Here is a 15,399-nt window from a genome sequence, read left to right as displayed (position 1 = left end):
TATATATATATATATTTAAATATTACAAAAATATATATATATAATTTTTTTTAAATATTCCATTTAGTGAAAGGTGTGTAGATCCATCAAATGAAAATAAAGAGCAAAAAAAGCACTTACTTAGTTTTTCTTACTTAGTCCAAATAGATGCTACAAACACCTCTCTGCAATAAGAATCTGAAAGTAAAGTATGAACCACAGTAGAGCTGAAACTACAAGTTGATTAATCATAGACAGAAAATCAATTGGCAACTTCTTCCATCGTTGTTTTAGTCATTTTTAAGCAAAAATACCAAACATTCTCTGGTCATCAACAAGAGTCAGAAGTCAAGGGGTGGACGCTGACGTGTTTTGGCCGGCATGAGGGAGGACAGGAGGAGGATATATGGGGGGCTTGAGAGGAACTGAAGCTTTTGTGACCATGAGGACGACGCAGAAGCGACATGTGTGCGTCCTTATACCAAACAAGCAGCACCTGGACTGTACTGTCAGGGTGAGTGGCCGCAGTGTCCTTTTTATATTATTTAATGTTTGATTCCAGTGCATCCTGTGGAATTGGAGAAATAAGTAGACCTTAGAGTCAATTTGACATTACCTGGGCTTTCTTTCATGGCAACAGATCACATGACACAAATTTTATATAGCTGTTGTTGATGTACCAGTATTACACATTTAAGCATGCTTTAATGTGATCATTTTATATTTTTAAATGTACATATTCGAACAGTTAATTTGAGAATAATTAAACACAGGACAAACTTTGACAAACTTATTTCAACAATACAATAGCATATACAGTACATAAATGATAATAAAATAATGAAAGACAATGTATTGCAAGTTTTACAGAATCTGTTTTCGGGGAGGGATCTCCATCATCTGTCAACTGTCTGATACCCAATAATAAACAAAATGCTGATACCACAAAGCCAAAATAATGTGTCAGTGTGAAGCCAAAGCTCACAGGATGGAACGCTGAATGTGCCATGTACTCTCATGTACTTTTTCTTGGTGTGTGTGTGTGTGTGTTTTTTAGGTGAGAGCCAGAGGCCACGAGGTGCTGAATAGTGTGTTGAAGCAGCTGGGTGTCAGTGAACTTCAAGTCCTCGGTCTGGCTGTTCTCAGAGGTCAGTCAGTGTCTGCGTGGGAGTTGAAGAGAAAATGTTTTGAATTCATTTATTGCGGGATGCTGCGATTTAGGGAGGCTGCTGGTAATGAAGTGGAGTAAAAGAAAACCCCGGGCACAGATTGGCTGAACAAATTGCCATGTCCTGTATGCTGATTTAATATGTTCAATTTGTTCCTCAGATAATGAATATGTCTTTCTTGATTTGGAGCAAAAACTGAGCAAGTACTTTGGGAAAAGATGGAGCAGAGGATCCTTAGCAGTGAGTTTTTTCCTTTTTACTATTTAAGCTCTGCAGTCTCAGACAATTTACCTTGTTACCCCTAATTTGCAGGTGGCAGTGTTCCTCAGTGAATTCTTGAACTTACATAATGTAATAATGTTTAGTTTTATCTCAGGAGTTCTATACAAATAATAATTTGTCCCATTATTGTTCAGGGAAAGACCTATTATCCTAAAACTGAATGCACATCAGGTACATTATTTCTGTTTGTTTTAAGCAATATTTTTCTTTGACTCTGATGAAATCTTTATTCTGTATTTCCAGGTCCCATTCATCTTATTTCTGAGAGTGCAGTATTATGTAGAGAGTGGGCGACTACTTATGTAAGTTGATCCCCCATCAGCATCTGTGTCTGAAGAATATTCATCTGTCTGCACATATATAAACCAACAGCTTCTAAGAACGATGTCATGGACATTTCCAGAGACATGCAAGCACGTCCTCTAAAAGCAACAATAATAATTTATTGTGCCTTTTCAGAACAGTCTTAAATTATGCTAAGGCCTTATCTTTTAAGATTACTGCAGAGAGTGGCTCTAAGCTTCTAAGATTCTGTCTGCTACACTGCATTGTTTATATCCCTGCTCTATTGGTACCTTCTTTCTTTATCGTCTTGCTTCTGTATGTTATTGCCTTGCCTTTTCCTTATCACTTAATGTCTGTCTAAACTTGTGTCCACTCTCCCCTCCCCTCAAGACACTAATGCTCCGTCAGGCCAGGCCATCCTTAAATAAGAAGTTGTTCTTAAGTGCCCTGGTTAAATAAATATTTAATACAATATATATATATATATATATATATGGTGGTTTAAGGAGCAGCAAAGTGCAGCAGCTCTACTACGCCGAGCTGAGGCAGAAGGTGCTGCTTTCCCAGAGCTTCCATCAGGAAGCTTTGTTCTTCCAGCTTGCCGCTTCTGCGCTTCAAGCTGAAGTCGGAGATCTGGAGCAGAGAGAGGGGAATGATGGAGAGGAGGAAGGAGAAGAAACGAGACCAGAGAGAAAACACAGACATTACTTTCTTCCTGAAGATTACTTCCCCTCTTGGGTAAAGAAAAAATAAGAAAAGTCTGACCATTTGGACCTAACCTTGGAAATCATAACAACATTTGTGTGTGTGTGTGTGTGTGTGTGTGTGTGTGTGTGTGTGTGTCTGTGTGTGTGTGTGTGTGTCTGTGTGTGTGTATGTATGTACTGTAACATGCTTGTGTCCTCAGCTGATAAAGCGACGAGGACGAGACTTCCTGCTCCAGCACTGCCCTGTGTTACACTCTGAGCTGAGAGGTGTGTCACGTAGCCAAGCCGTCCTGCAGTTTATAAAAGAGGCCAGCTGCCTGCAGGATGGACCAGTCACCTTCTACAGGATGAGACAGGTCAGTCACACATAGACTCGATGCTACATTAACCAAAGAAAAACCCCAGAATACTGTAACTGTACTCCACAGAAGCTTCTTTAGCCTATGACCATCCATCGAACACAGTATCTCAGAAACGATTGGTGTAAATTTTGGGGGAAACTTGTAGGAATGACACATTTATAATAAGCCCTGTGGTGCATAAAACACTAACATTTGCTCTAATGATTGGCACAGGAAAAGACTATTACAGAGTATTATCTGTTTGGCCTCATCATGGCCCCTCTCGACTCTTTATTTACGAGAATATCACTTTGTCCTGCAACATCTGCTATATGAGCTTCTTCATCTGTTATTGTATGTGCAGGAGAAAAAAGAGCTGAGATGTTCGATTCTTCTTGGTGTGGCATTGAAAGGAGTCCATATTTCTCAGGTGGGACAGAATGCATTTTTGGATATACACTTTCATTCTTGAAGGGTTTATAGACTTCTTAATCAATTTACTCCTGAATTTGCATGTATTAAGAATGTATACTGATATATTTTTCTTAAGGAGGTGGAAGGGAAGCACTGCCAATTGTATGATTTTTCCTGGACGGATATTGACCGCTTCACTTTCCAGGTTGGTCCTAAAGACACGCATATTTAAATAAACTTGCATAATGCCACTTATACAACACCAATTCTTCCTGTAGCACTTCTGTTTGATTGTACCATTGTCTTGCTGTCCAGGGCAGCAAGTTTGAAATTGCTGCCGTGGGCTCCCTGTGCCTCCCTAAGCTGGTGTATTACACTCCGTCAGCCTTCCACTCCAAACACGTCCTGAGGCACCTCAGCGACAGTCACCGGTTCCACATCAACACCAGAGATGCAGTCGGCTACATCCAAGAGCTGGAAGACATGCAGGGTCAGCAATCTCATGACCTTTCTTTTCTAGAACATGTCTGTGAGTTAGTATAACTCCAATTTTAGTGTCCAGTCAACAAGCCAGTTTGTTTGTCATCACTCGGCACAACTGGTTTTGATTTGTTCCCTTAAATAAGTACTGTAAAGTAATTTAACTGAATATCTGGTACCATCAGTCAGACAGTCTAATATGACTTGTGTCCTGTGAGAACTGATTCTTTACAATGATTTAATGAATGTTCTTTTTTAACCAAATTATGTCATTGTTAAAACCTCATTAAGTCTGTTATTATCATCATCAGCCAAGGTAAAAATTGAATAGTATGGGTATTTTAAAACCAAGTTCTTACATAATCAGAGTCCAAAGGTGTGTTTTTCTTTTTCTGTGTCGCTCTGCAGCCTGTCAGTTTTACAAAGAGGCCTACATCTGTGACACAACACGCTTAGCACACAGACTCCAGAACAACAGTCTCACATCCTCCATGTCTGACTGTAGTGTTGCAATTGAAACAACCACAGCCTGGTCCAAAGAGGAGGAGGAGAAGGAGGAGGAGGAGGAGAATGACGACGACGAGGAGGAGGAGGACGAGGAGGACGAAAAAGTCTCTGGTCAGCTGAAATGAAAAATTCGTTTCACTTAGTACTCCCCATCTTGTATGATATCCTACTAACTGTTTCTTGGAATATACAATAAATGATAATGAAGATAAATATAAAAACATACAGTACAGAGATCTAGAATTACAGCTGTTAAACTTCTCCATTATGTATTGTTAAACGTGCCTTGCTACGTTGAGACAAAAAAATGTACAAGCTAATAGGGCAAATCAAGACATGAATAGTGGTATTTGTGGTATTTTTGGCTCGAAATCAAGAGGATACAACGTGTTTCTGCTGACTGTGGCAGAAGTCGAGCTGTGTGTGGACGAACCGGAAGAGTTTTTTGTTGACAACCCAGCTGAGGTCTTGTGGCTGGCTGAGCTGCTCCACGGTGCATCTGTCGATGGACCCTTGGTGTTACCCTCCTCTTACTGGGCAGGTTAGTCCAAAAAAAGATGTATCTAAAATAAGCTTGATCATGTATTTAACATTTCATGTGCGCCACATAATTCCCTGTGCTCTTTCATTATCAGCTGTCACCATGGAGATGAAGCAGGTGAGCACACTGCAGACCTCTCTGATTGAAAATCTCCAGCACATTTAAGATTTCAGTATTTTCTCTGATCTTTGTGCAGGTTCTGAGGAGGAGAGCTGATGAAGGGGTTTCTGTGGACTAATGTACAGCCAGAGGGACTCTTTACATGTTCTGCAGCTCAGGATGTTGTGCAACAATTAATGTCACTGCTCTGATGCTCACATTGCTTTTCAAGTTAGTAATCACAGAAAGAAATTAAGAAATTATGTACCCAATATATAAATCATGCTAATAATTTCTGTATATTTCCAGTGCAACATAAGCTCAAACAAATGGTGTTCACATACTGCATAAAAGTAATTATAAAATAAGTATATGCTTATTAAATTATGAACTATGTAGGATTATTTACTTTTATTCTCAATATTTTTGTGGGTAAACTAAATAATCTCTCTAACAGAGAAATCAGAATAAATATAATAATATTATTATATTATTTACAGACATCAACCACAATCAGGTGTAATATAATCATTTCGGGACAAATATTTTAGTTTTTTTTTCTTTATTTATTGAACTGTCTCAAAAAACATATAGATGTATATGTATGTATGTGTGTGTGCATAAGCAATAAAAATTAAATGTGTTTTTTTTCTTTAAGTGTGAAAGTCTTTATTGACTTGGGATTGTACAGTAACATACAGTTTATACATGCATACAGGAACAAAAGAGTAATTTTAGCGCCAGGGAATTAATTATAACATTACAAATATAAACAATAGGTAAACGGGTAATGTAATGTAGGGAGTTCTTTACATTCAGTAGAAATAAGTTAATATGTAGGAGGAGAAGAAAAAACGTCTCTTAGTTGCAACTTTAATAAAGAGGTGAAATGTATTAACTGAATAATCTTAAAGAAAGTGAGTATAGTTGGGTATTCTATCATTCCATTTCATTTAATGTAGTTGGCATTTTTAACTGCTAAATTTGAACCAACTTTCATAAAAAGATGTGGTTTCGTTTTTGGGGGGGTGTAAATCAGACACACGTACGTCATCCTGTAGTGAGCCAATCAGCGTGACAGCCTGCCACCCAAACACGGAAGTAGCTTAAACGGATGGGAAAGGAAAACTTCAGACCAATCTGTTGTCACATAAATGGAGCTTAAACTTTACTATTCGTGTGAACAGTTAATCCCGCAGAAACATTAGGTCACATTGTTAGCTCTAGATGGCGTTCTCTTGGTTTCGCGTTGCTGTGCCGCTTTTTTTTGTGGTTTTATCGGTCGTTGTCGCCATCATTGGACCAACTCCAGGTAAGTTAAGTGGCTTCAATATGATGTAGCTGAATGTGTGAAATGATGGAAAGGGTCGCTGTAAAGGTAGTCTGACGGAAAAACAGTGTATAGTTAGTTTGCGAAACAATTAACGGTTTAATGTTGGCCAACAGCGCCCTCACCTGGCTCAGCTACCTCATGCTCCTTGTGTAACACCGGCTCTTCTCCGCAGCGATGCCGCCTCCTCTGCCCGCCGCGATCGGTGTCTGCTTTTTGGCCGGGGTGGCGCTGGTTTGGAGGGACATACGATCTAAAAAGAAAGGTCACCACCGGACTTTAAGCAGTCTGCTCAGTCAGTATCTGGTGGTGAAGGGAGTGGGCTGGCTGAGCAGGCGGCAGAGAAAGAAACTTGAAGTCGATACTCTCAATGTGAAGCAAGTCCAGGAGGAGACTCTGCTGAAGCGCCTGCAGAAAAACGCAGACACATTTTATGGAAGTCAGTATGACTTCAGCTCAATTAAAGGTAAGAAAACAATAATATGGTGTTAATGAGCATTTTTTAACGTGTGGACATGTGTAACTTAGCCCTGTTGAGGTACTAAAACCTGCTCTGACACACTGATTTGTCCTCTGTCTTGCTGTGTGTTGTAACGTTATGTGTTGTATGACAGCAGGGCCGTAACCAGGATTTTACTGAGCAGCTCCCCCCTCATAAGGTCCCATCACAACTTCCTGAAGACTTGTCTTCAAATCACTTGACGCAAATGCAGAAAATCCAATTTTCACATTTGTGACGCTTAAACAAGGGAATGTTTCATATTTTTACATGGAAAAAATACTTTTTTTTTAAACCAGTTAATCAAAACTAGATTTTCTGTCTGTCAAGATCTAAGTTTTGTTTCAAATCCCTCTTCACAATGCTATGGTAGATTATGATAGAATTCATGTGGATAAATATAAAGACCTATTTTGCTTAAAAATAACTACGGTGTGTAATTGTAAGATGTAAACTTTTTAGGTTGTTAAAGCTCAAAGTTTCCCTGAGACAAAACCGAGACAGTTTCTGTATCCTTAATGGTAGCTATGGCCGTAAATGACAGCATCACTGCAGAAATAGAAGAATCAATAAAATACTCCTTTATTTTAGTGAACTTTTTCTATATTATTAACAGTATAGTTTGTGGTTTTATCTGCACTCTTCTTTCTTATACAGCTGCCATTCCTGTAGTATACATGATTTATAGTTTTACAATAATGCATGGATTTCTGGTGCCTGGACAATAAGAAAAATACAAAGAAACATGATGCCTTTTGAAATAAAAACCTTATTTGTGTACCTCACTTGTAGTTCCCATTTTATTTCCTTATCAGACTCCAAACTTACATAAATATGACACCTGCAGCTTATTCTTTATTCTTCTCAAAAAGACAACAATAAACAGTATAATTGCAGTAAAACTCAGAAACAGAGGCCTTTAAACTGTTTCCGATTATTTCAGACAGCAATGGCTTCCGAGCACGCCACCCCATCACCACGTATGAGCACTACCGTGAGCTCATTGGACGCGTTGCAGCAGGAGAAGAGAAGGTGATCATCACGGAGAAGCCGCTGATCCTGGCCATGACCTCGGGGACGTCAGGACCCAGCGCCATGCTGCTCAGCACCAAGGACACCAACAATGAGTTCTTCATACAGGTGTAGCTTGATGACGATGTTGATGTGTTGGCCCGGTTGTAGCCTGTGCCGTGATAATGTGCATATAAAACTATGTTAATAACAATATTCATTTATGTGTCTCCACCAGGGAGTGACTGTGTGTTTGGATGCCATGCAAAGAGCGTTCCCTGCGACTGACAGCCTCCAGCGCACCACCAAGTTCTTCTACTCACCTACATTTCGCCATTCTGAGGCTGGTATTCCAATTGGACCAAACTCCTCCACACCAGCCTCCTCCCGCCACATGTTGAACCTCTATACAACCCCGGCACCTGCCTTTGAGGTACAATTTACAATATGACCAGCAAGAGTTTCACTTCTTTGTCTTGTTGATGCTGTTCTTGTTCTATAACTTTCATGCAGATTTTATTAATTATCTACCATTTTTGATCAGTTTTTCAATAGATTGTATTGTCATCTATTGCCCCTTTCAGGTTCCCAGTGAGAAGGACACACTCTACCTGCATCTCCTGTTTGCTCTCAAAGATCCCAGTGTGGGAACACTGGAGTCCAACTTTGCTTCCACAGTCTTCTATGCTTTCAGTGCTTTACAGGTGCAGTATAGCTCATGTCATGATTTATTATACACATAGTGTCTGTAGGTCATGTTAACACACTTTTCTTTTTTGCATCATGCTATTCAATACATTATGTGATTGGAGGAGTAAAAAGCATGAAAATTAAAATGAAAGGAACCAGAAAATACATGTTTTTAATCAAAAAATTACTGTATCTTAAGTACTTAAAAGTTGTTTGATGTGGAAAAGTACCTTAGTGCTGTGTAAGTCATGCATGTCTGGCCTGAGCCCCACTGGTTCAGGTGTCAGGCTCCCATTGTCCATAAGAAAAGCTCTTCTAATTAGTTTGATGAACTAAGGATTAGAAAAGTAATTTCCCCAGATCTCCTCCATAGGATCGCTGGCAGGAGCTTGTGGAGGACATTGAACGAGGGAAGGTCAGCAGCGCTCTGGCTCTGGAGCCCGGAGTGAGGTCCAGGCTTGAGGCTCGGATGAAGCCAGACCCAGAGAGGGCCGCTCAGCTCCGGGCCCACTTCCAGGACGGCTTCCGTGGGATCGCCAAGCGCCTGTGGCCTCACCTCCACCTGGTGCTGGCGGTGGACTCGGGCTCCAATCAGATTTATGGGGAAATGTTGAGGGAGAACTACTGCCAGGGAGTGCCTTTCTATTCGCCGTTCTACGCTGCTACTGAAGGTAGGAATCTGCAGGGGAACACATCTGATCCCAGACGCCACCGTGTGAACAACTGCTCTAAATGACAAAGTTCAGGTGGTCGAGTGGCCCAAAGTCCTTTTATTAACCATTTTATCACCATTTACAGTATGAAATGAAAATACATTTCGGTGTTACAGCTCCATAAATGCTTTTGTTGTCTTTTGAACAAAGATGTTAACTTTAGGTACTGGTAACATGTTATGTTTCAGTTTTTGTAGAGTAATCAGTAGTAATTGAAGAGTACTTAAGTAAATTAAAGGCAATACCAGTTATAAATGAGTCCCAATAAAATGTTTCTGAGGTGCTCCTTTCCAAGTAAGAAACTCATCTATGGTTAGTTGTATTATCTCTAATTTGTATGCATGGGCCCCTGCAGGTCTAATAGGGGTGAACCTGTGGCCTCAGGAGCCAAACAGACGCTACCTGCTATGTCCCCGCTCAATGTTCTGCGAGTTCCTGCCAGAGAGCAGCCTGGAGGAGGAGATGCCTCACACTCTGCTGATGGAGGAGGTGAAGGAGGGACAGAACTATGAGCTTGTTATCACAAACGCTTCAGGACTCTTCAGGTCTGATATAGGCCAATGTTGGTATATTTCTTGTTGTTACTTGTCGCATAAGTGGTCACAGGGTTCGACTTCGACTTTGTCGAATTATAGGCAACATAAAGTGAGAAATTACATTCGATAATTGCTTTGTGTCATCGGCATTGTGATGTGGTTTCACTTGACTGCACTCTTATCAAGATAAAATGAGCAGCGTCTCAGGTCTGACAATGCTATGTAATATCAAGATTCATGCTCAGGCTCCATAATGACAATGGTTTTTGCCGTGTTACAGATATCGCATTGGAGACATTGTGAAAGTAGTTGGATTCCACAACCAGTGTCCCATCATTGAGTTTCAGTACAGGTACATTTTAACACAGTGTTTTGTTTGTTAACATACTGCATATCATCTCACACTGCATACAATGTACTGTATCTAGATTTTAGAAGTATGCAGGATAGCGAAATATTTCTTCCATGCTTCCCTCTGGCTTCTATCAGACGGGGTCAGATGTTGAGCGTACGAGGGGAGAAGGTGTCCGAGACGTTGTTCCTGGATGCTCTGAAGAAAGCCGTTGCTCAGTGGCCAGGAGCTCAGCTGGTCGACTACTGCTGCGCAGAGAGTGGCATAATGGGTATGACGTCTCGCTTGTCCCCCTCACCTCTGCATGATTAGTCAGGTTCAGTTTGCACTATAACGAATCTTTACTGTGGTGCTGTAGGAGATTCCATAGGTGGCTCAGATCCCCATTACCAGGTCTTCATAGAGCTGAAAGGTGTGAGAAACCTCACAGAAAAACAACGATACAAGGTAAGACAAAGCTAGCTGACAGATGCCATGTTTTGTCTTTATCACGAAGTGTATCTTTATTCTCTTTTCTGTGTGCCACCTCCTGTCCTCCCATCTAGCTGGACATCTGTCTGCAGCAGGACTCAGCTGTCTACAAGTCTTTCCGTATAAAAGGCAGCATCGGACCAATGAGGGTGCAGCTGGTGGCAGAGGGCGCGTTCAAGGAACTTCGCAAGCACATGATGGCCTTCTCGAACACCTCACCCAACACCTTCAAAATGCACCGAGTGCTGCGCAGAAAAGAATACGCCGACTTCCTTCTGGGAAAAACCATTTCCTGAAACCTCCCGTTATGAACAAGGAGACTAAGCTTGTGGACTGTGGTGACAGCTGACTGACTGAAATGTTGTTGTTTTTTTTTTTTTATCAACTACTTCTGAATAAGTTGATGAATTGTGCCTTTTGGAACTGTTAAACACAAAAACACAACATCCTTCATTTTCAGAATGTCTTTTGCTTGATTTTATTTTCTCGACCATATTTATAATTTTATTAAAGTAAACTCTTTAAACTTGTAGTTTTGTTTAATGAAATGTTTCAGGACCTCATCGGGCTTCCATGAAAATCAAAGTTAAAATACTGCACCAAAGAATCATTCTGCGGTATGGATGGGAAACTTGTTTTTTTTTTTTTTTAAAAAAAGGTTTTGTTTTGTTTTATTACTGCTGAGGTGATATTCTTGAGAAGAAAGCTGGCAAAAAAGGAAAATAACATCTAGAATATTCCCCTCACTAATGCTTCTAAAATGTTTGCATTGATACCATCTGGTGTTATTGAATCGTCCCAAAAGTGCAGTCACCCGTGAAGGTTGAAGCAACATTTGGCGATAGTTATATCTAAAAATAAATCCCTTCTGTATGCCCAAATCATGGAGTGGGGCTGGAATGCAGAAGAACACCCCCCCCCCCAAATCTTTTACCTTAAGGTAAGATCAGCAATGTGTAGTTTCAGTTAATCATGTCATCAATCACATTTTATTTTATTTAATCTCAGTATTCTCTCCCTTTTAAATTACCATATTCAGATAATGCAGTGTTGGCCAGCAGGCAGCATGCAGGGGGTTAGTTTGCAGCGCCTGCCTGCATTTCATCTTCACTGTCAGGCCGAGGACTTCTCTCTCCAGTCAGATGGTGCATAGGTTCCCGATGCCAGGACTTTCTTGTCACCACTAGAGGGGGATAGTCCTATATGTAAAACTCGCACATACAGTAGCTGTTCCTCATGCTGCCTACTTCAGGTGAGCAATTTACTACGGGTTTATCTCACGGTCTCCTGTTGTCTTAACTAAAACTGTGGATTCTTGGTCATAACTAATATGACTGACAGTTAGGGCCTTCAGCTAATTAACTGGCCTCTCATTCTAAGTCAGAGTACATAAACACAGGCAAACAAGAGTGTAAGCAACAGTAAGTGTAAATGGAGTAGAGAGGTCATATTTTCTTGATTGATTGATTATGTTGTGCAAGCTGAAGAAAATAAGCAGCTGAACGCTGGAGAAGTCCATTCTTGTTACTCTCATGTGTCGCATGGCACGCCATCTCTCCCGCAGGTCTCCCCGTTCTCAAAGTGGGCTAATATTTTTAGTAACGTCCCATTTCAGCAGAGATTTGACGCCGCTCTCGCTTTATTTGGGCCTCATAGTGTGATCAGACCGAAACAGGAGTCAAATGATAATACAATCACCTCAATGAAGCCCAGACCAAATGGAGTTTTTTATGAGATGGTGACTGAGAGGTTCAGATGTTTTCCTCTCAGGAGGTTTTAAACAGTTTAACAGTAGATACCTGAAAATGGCTTCCCTGTTCCAGTGCCCTTGAGTAAGACACCCAACCAGTGTCAACCTTGTATTACTCGGCTGGTGCTAAAGCGTAAGAGAAATAGTTTGACATTTTGGGAAATACACTAATCTGCTTTCTGGCAGAGAGTTAGGTTTGATGATGAGATTGAAACCACTCTCGGCGACAGCAGCCTACAAGCATATTTAGAGCTCTCTAAATAGCACATTATATCATGTTTGTTTAACCAGTACAAAAAAATGTAAAAACAACTGGTGGTGGTTTTACCACGTTGCCAGGCAACCAGCTAAGAATCCAGGAAGTAAATGCCCCTAGCCAAGAAATAGTCCGGCACGAAGCCACCCATAAAATGGTGAAATATTTGGATTTACACTTTTTAAAATAAACCCAATATAATATGTTAATTTGTGAGCTTTAGAGATGCTGGTAGGAATATGATAGAACCAGGTTAGCTGTTTCCTCCATTTCTATTATTTAAGCTAAGCTAACCAGTTGCTGGCTGTAGTGTCATATTTAATAGAGACACATGAGAGAGTGATATTAATCTTCTCATCTAACCACCAAGAAGTGAATCAGTGTATTTCTGTTAACAACAGAGAGTAAAAATGATTGCTTCTCCTAGCTGTTATATAAAGTACTTTGTCTTTCTTGTTTTAAAATTGACAAAAGATGTCCAACACATATTTAAAGACCCTAAAAGTCCACAGGCGTCAAATTAGAAGTTTCTGACTAAATGATATTTATTTTATATAAGAGGTGAAGTATCTACTCATAGAGAATGTTATATTTTTTGTGCATACTGTGTGAATTAATTTATTCCAAGTCATGATACTGTAGCAGGTCTTCAGAATTGTCCAGATCAACCACGACGACAACTGAGACAAACTTTGAATAGATGGGGATTTTCTGAAAGCCCTATTGGTGCTGAAAGTTTTAATTGCATCGTGCATGATGAGTGTGGTTCCTGAGTGCAATATAATGATGGCGTGGTGGGTAAATAAAGCATGATTGTTATCTATGCTTTCACCATGTTTTCATTCGTTCATTACAGATTTGCTCTGGTTGGCTTTTAGTGAGATGGTGTGTCTCTTCCTGTATCTGTCACCCTCGCATGCCTTGAGGATTTACACACATAAACATAAACACACAAAGCTTCTGGGCACATCTGCTCAGTCACAAGTTAATTCAATGCAAACAGCCAAGATTTAAGAATGACAGGCCTGATTTCTCAACGGGTTTACTGAGGGAAGAGGGGGTGTATTTAATTGAGAGAAGGGATGTTGCATGTTGAGTGAATGATGCCGGCCATAGCTTATCTATCTTACAGTTTAAGTCAGGATTAGGGCTGTGGATTTTCATTGAAGTTAATAATGGTAAATAGGAGTTCTTTTTGTAAATATTAACAAATAGAATTTACCAATTTTAAATCGAGAATATTTTAATCTCATCTCTAAAATAAAAATCTGGTTAAATACCAGCTGTCCCCGCAGAGCTGAGAATTCTGGGGAATGTAGTTGATATAATATTTCACCTGGCTGTCTGTGCGTCACTCTGGTATTAGACTGTGGAGTAGATTGTGAGCATGTTTAATGGATAAGCCTCTTTATAAATGACCAGCACAGATGGGTAGACTACATGAAGAAAGCATAATTAGAAGCCATTAAAAATAGATAGAAGTGAAGGGCTGCCAGGGCTGGAATAGGATCTGAGAGGGGGAACAATACTTTCTTACAGTCTGAGGGCCAGCCTTTTACTTTCACTAGTTGTCTTTTTTTCAACCTTTTTCCAAATGCAGCTCACCTGCTGGATGCCCCCCCCCACACACACACGCACACACTCATGCTTCATGCATACAGTGTAAAACAAGAGTCATTATCATCATGGTTATTCCTCGGAGATCTGCAGGAAAGTCGGTCAAGTTCAAAATCCAAATAATTTCTTACCCTAAAGATAACAAACTTAATTTCTGGCTTGAGGAAACGCCCACATAGCTGCTGAATCAGCTCAAGATTACCAACGCCTCCACAAGAAACTTGTATATTTCGATTCCTTTTGTTTACTCGACTCCCAATTTGCATAAAGTTATACTTGATGTATGGAGCTACATTGTGAAGTTTTTGGTTTTTAATTTTTGACAGGCATAGAAAGACTAAAAATATTCTAGTTCCAAAGCCATGATGTCACATAGGTTACTTTATATGTTCCTGTAACAGACAAAACAATTTATCTTGACTGTCATGCTAATTTGAACATGGAGTTGAGGGTGCTGAACAGTATAACGAAAAGCTTCAAAATGATCTATACTACCTATAGCGCCATTGTTCCATACTCAAGCTCCACATAAATCACAGTGACAAAAAAAGAAACATTTCTACCCCACAATTCAGTAAAACTCAGACCCTTCCAACTACTGAAAACCTCTTATTGTCTTTATTGTCCCCTAGTTATCAGATTCCTACAATAATTAATATTTAATGATGGTTATATGAATTAAAATAATAGTAGGATCATATTTCCCCGATTAATGTAATATTTAATGAGATGACTGTTAAAAAGATAAACAGTTGTTCCTGTGAAGCAGCATCACTATCTAGAGGTATTTCCCTCATCAACTAAGCTGTGTGTTTGCTTGGGTCAAAGTGAGTTAAGACACAACGTTACTTTGGTGTGTTTAGCATCAAATCCTCATGAAAAACATCTCCAGACTTATCCTTTTAATCCGCTCTTAACGGCTTTTATCCCAGGGCCGTAATTCTCTGATGAGGATGCTGGAGGGGCTGGGAGGGCAACAGTGGCCAGCTCCATCCAGAAGAGACAAGTTTGAAACCACAACACTCTAGGAATGGTAGTTTAAGGCCACAGTCCTTATAGCTCTCTCAGCGCTTTTACTTAGAAAAGTGTATATATGTAAGAATCTGAATAGTTCTTCACCCCTCTCACTTTCACAATGTCCCTTGAGTCAGGCTCCCATAACATAACAGCCCAATGGCACACAGTCCAACAGAATACAATAGCCTGCATTGAGTAACATGCAGGTAATCCATCTTTCCTTGATTTGTGGACATGCACACAAAAGCCATGTGCTGATAGTAGCACTATGGGGTGTAATGGTGCTGTCAGCTGCTCCAAAAGGATCCTCCTCCCCCCCCCCCCCCCCCCCCCCCCCCCCCCCCCCCCCCCCC

The 15,399-nt window shown here is 40.3% G+C and overlaps 3 protein-coding genes across 4 annotated transcripts in view; all 3 read left to right on the top strand.

Annotated features, from left to right (window-relative positions):
• Positions 1 to 421: 421 nt before the first annotated feature.
• LOC123983510 (FERM domain-containing protein 6-like) lies at positions 422 to 4,943 on the top strand. Its single transcript, XM_046069769.1, has 13 exons — positions 422 to 493; positions 1,037 to 1,127; positions 1,309 to 1,388; positions 1,674 to 1,732; positions 2,222 to 2,453; positions 2,623 to 2,778; positions 3,128 to 3,193; positions 3,314 to 3,382; positions 3,493 to 3,667; positions 4,066 to 4,150; positions 4,542 to 4,705; positions 4,800 to 4,822; positions 4,902 to 4,943. The coding sequence occupies exons 1-13, from the start codon at positions 422 to 424 to the stop codon at positions 4,941 to 4,943; spliced, it is 1,314 nt and encodes a 437-aa protein (XP_045925725.1).
• A 932-nt stretch (positions 4,944 to 5,875) lies between these two features.
• Positions 5,876 to 10,932, top strand: ghdc (GH3 domain containing). Of its 2 annotated transcripts, none has more exons than XM_046069703.1 (11): positions 5,876 to 6,116; positions 6,310 to 6,600; positions 7,577 to 7,773; positions 7,883 to 8,077; positions 8,229 to 8,348; positions 8,708 to 9,005; positions 9,403 to 9,592; positions 9,864 to 9,935; positions 10,073 to 10,206; positions 10,294 to 10,382; positions 10,481 to 10,932. In XM_046069703.1, the coding sequence occupies exons 1-11, from the start codon at positions 6,032 to 6,034 to the stop codon at positions 10,700 to 10,702; spliced, it is 1,893 nt and encodes a 630-aa protein (XP_045925659.1). In that variant the 5' UTR covers positions 5,876 to 6,031; the 3' UTR covers positions 10,703 to 10,932. The 2 variants fall into 2 exon arrangements, with proteins under 2 accessions (XP_045925659.1, XP_045925660.1); XM_046069704.1 differs by having other exon boundaries at positions 6,039 to 6,116; positions 6,251 to 6,600.
• Positions 10,933 to 11,530: 598 nt separating this feature from the next.
• The window catches only part of LOC123983334 (potassium voltage-gated channel subfamily H member 4-like), a 40,738-nt gene continuing 36,869 nt past the window's right edge, over positions 11,531 to 15,399 (top strand). The window contains exon 1 of the mRNA XM_046069559.1: positions 11,531 to 11,658. Within this exon, the coding sequence (XP_045925515.1) occupies positions 11,643 to 11,658 (16 nt within the window). The 5' untranslated portion in view covers positions 11,531 to 11,642. The remainder of the gene's footprint in view (positions 11,659 to 15,399) is intronic.

The sequence above is a fragment of the Micropterus dolomieu genome, linkage group LG14 (genome assembly GCF_021292245.1).
Source record: "Micropterus dolomieu isolate WLL.071019.BEF.003 ecotype Adirondacks linkage group LG14, ASM2129224v1, whole genome shotgun sequence".
NCBI classification, from domain to species: Eukaryota; Metazoa; Chordata; class Actinopteri; order Centrarchiformes; family Centrarchidae; genus Micropterus; species Micropterus dolomieu.
This window is presented reverse-complemented; position numbering and strand designations above follow the sequence as displayed.

Bases quoted from the DNA above. Each gene is read 5' to 3' on its own strand.
- LOC123983510 (XM_046069769.1), top strand. From the start codon at position 422: ATGAGGACGACGCAGAAGCGACATGTGTGCGTCCTTATACCAAACAAG. The intron at 3,383-3,492 runs GTTGGTCCTAAA...CTTGCTGTCCAG, and splicing joins TTGACCGCTTCACTTTCCAG to GGCAGCAAGTTTGAAATTGC. The intron at 4,706-4,799 runs GTTAGTCCAAAA...TTTCATTATCAG, and splicing joins ACCCTCCTCTTACTGGGCAG to CTGTCACCATGGAGATGAAG.
- ghdc (XM_046069703.1), top strand. From the start codon at position 6,032: ATGGCGTTCTCTTGGTTTCGCGTTGCTGTGCCGCTTTTTTTTGTGGTT. The intron at 9,006-9,402 runs GTAGGAATCTGC...GGGCCCCTGCAG, and splicing joins GTTCTACGCTGCTACTGAAG to GTCTAATAGGGGTGAACCTG. The intron at 9,593-9,863 runs GTCTGATATAGG...GCCGTGTTACAG, and splicing joins AACGCTTCAGGACTCTTCAG to ATATCGCATTGGAGACATTG.